Source organism: Anarrhichthys ocellatus, unplaced genomic scaffold, assembly GCF_004355925.1.
Source record: "Anarrhichthys ocellatus isolate YVR2014 unplaced genomic scaffold, GSC_Weel_1.0 scaffold104, whole genome shotgun sequence".
Classification (NCBI taxonomy): Eukaryota; Metazoa; Chordata; class Actinopteri; order Perciformes; family Anarhichadidae; genus Anarrhichthys; species Anarrhichthys ocellatus.
In genome coordinates this window covers 314842-316897 of record NW_022280134.1, presented here as the reverse complement: position 1 = coordinate 316897, position 2056 = coordinate 314842, and the positions used below count along the sequence as shown (strand labels likewise).

The window sequence follows — 2056 nt, the reverse complement described above, 5'->3', positions numbered from 1 at the left end:
GTGTGTGTGTGTGTGTGTGTGTGTGTGTGTGTGTGTGTGTGTGTGTGGATGTGAGCATGTGTTTTCAGGAGGGGAAGAGCAGTGTGGGGATGGTATGCAGGCCGTGCGCTGGGGTTATGGGGTGTTGATTGCGGGGTGCTTCACCGCGGCCTTTTGATGCTCTGCCTTGGGATCTGGCTCTGGTGTGTTCCACTGTGTTTGCACTCACTCACTGTGTCTCTATGTCTCTCTTCATTTCCCCCCAATTTCTTCTCCAAATTTCTTTTCCATCTCCCTTCACTTTCTCTTTTTTTTGGTCTCTCTTTAACTTGGTTCCCTGTTGGGGCATGTGCATTTATATATGGAATTGTTTATAACAGTGTTTCCCAACCTTGTTTTGTCAGTCTCTATTTCAACCATTTATCCATTACTTTCATCCAGCTAGTTAAACCATTTATCCATTACTTTCATCCAGCTAGTTAAACCATTTATCCATTACTTTCATCCAGCTAGTTAAACCATTTATACATTACTTTTATCCAACTAGTTAAACCATTTATCCATTACTTTTAGCTGTTTAAACCATTTTATAAATTACTTTCAGCTAGCTATTTTAACTATTCATCCATTACTTTTAGCTGTTTTAACTTCTCTGCTTGCTCACTTAATAGTTCACTTTGCTTAGATGCAGCAGTGATCAGGTGTCATACTTATTATGGGGATTTAAAAGAGAAATCAAATTGAGCTACTTCACAATCTTTCTACATACATATAGGGTGTGTGGCAGCGCTGCACCCTCTCTCTGTCCTCCACATTGGATTGTTTTAATGTGTCCTCTTCGCTCTGCTGACTCTTGTTAAAACAGCTGCGTCTTACAGAACAGTGCAGAGCTGTTTCTTGTGAGTGTGTGTTCACCAGACCTGCCTCAGATCATATTCTTAGCATTTGTCTTAAAACGCTCGGTGTACCCGATGCAGAAGATGAACAGTGTGAATGTGTCACAAAGTTGTAATGTCAGCCACTTTCAAATAGGTGCACACAAGACCAATGGGTCCACATTTGATACGTTTGCTGGCTGTGACTTAATAAGAATCAAGTCTTTACAGTAAATGAGGTGATTGATGGTCTTTGCAGCTACTAGTTTGTAGTATTTCAAAACTAATCAAGTGTGTTAATGTGTGGTCCATAAGTCAATCATTTATGACATTTGTGGCACCCTTTTTACTTTAAATAAACATTTGAAACAAACATGATTTGCAGTCACATTATCTTGGTGTCTCAGTGGACTGTGTTTAGCTTTTTGGGAGACTCAACTTGATTTATCATATGAGATTAAAGTCATGCAGTGTGTGCTGTATTTCCATCTTGAAAACATGCATACAAAAAACAGCTTATGGGGATATTAAAAAGTGCAACGGACAACTCTGTTGTGTATAGAACATGGTACATATTCAAAAGTGCACTAATGTATTGTGTTTCACAAAATACAAGTTTTTAAATAAATAGATATGGAACTAGAACCAATGTTAGTAATTTAATAGTGATTCATAGGATGTAATCATGTTTTAATAGTTTCTTTGATGTAAGCATGTGTGTACAATTACTCACTCAAAAAAAACCCCTATTAATTATTTGTGTGTGTGTGTGTGTGTGTGTGTGTGTGTGTGTGTGTGTGTGAGAGAGGAGTGGGAGTCCGGCCCTGCAGCAGCTTCCGGCCCGCTGGCTGTCTGAGGTTCTGGAGGAGGTCAAGTCCAGCGACCCGTCGTCTAAGCTGTGTGCCACTCGACGCAGCGCTGGGATACCTTTCTACATCCAGGTGTGTAAGCACGGCCTTCAAAATGTCAGAGAGCGTCCAGGACGTCACCGCCATGTCCTGGGTTCCATTCCATCATCAGGACAATTGCATGTCATACCGCTCTCTCTCTCTTTCTGTTTGTCTGTGTGTCTCTCTCTATCTCTGTCTGTCTCTCTTTTTTGTCTCTCTTTTTTGTGTCTATTTCTCTGTCTCTTTCTGTTTCTTTCTATCCCTTTCTGTTTCTCTCTCTCTCTGTCTCTCTCTCTCTCTCTCTCTCTCTCT

The 2056-nt window shown here is 40.7% G+C and overlaps 1 protein-coding gene across 1 annotated transcript in view; it reads left to right on the top strand.

Moving 5' to 3' along the window:
* The window catches only part of thada (THADA armadillo repeat containing), a 106524-nt gene that overhangs the window by 40330 nt on the left and 64138 nt on the right, over positions 1-2056 (top strand). The window contains exon 23 of the mRNA XM_031876143.1: positions 1663-1795. Coding sequence (XP_031732003.1) covers positions 1663-1795 — 133 coding nt within the window. The remainder of the gene's footprint in view (positions 1-1662; positions 1796-2056) is intronic.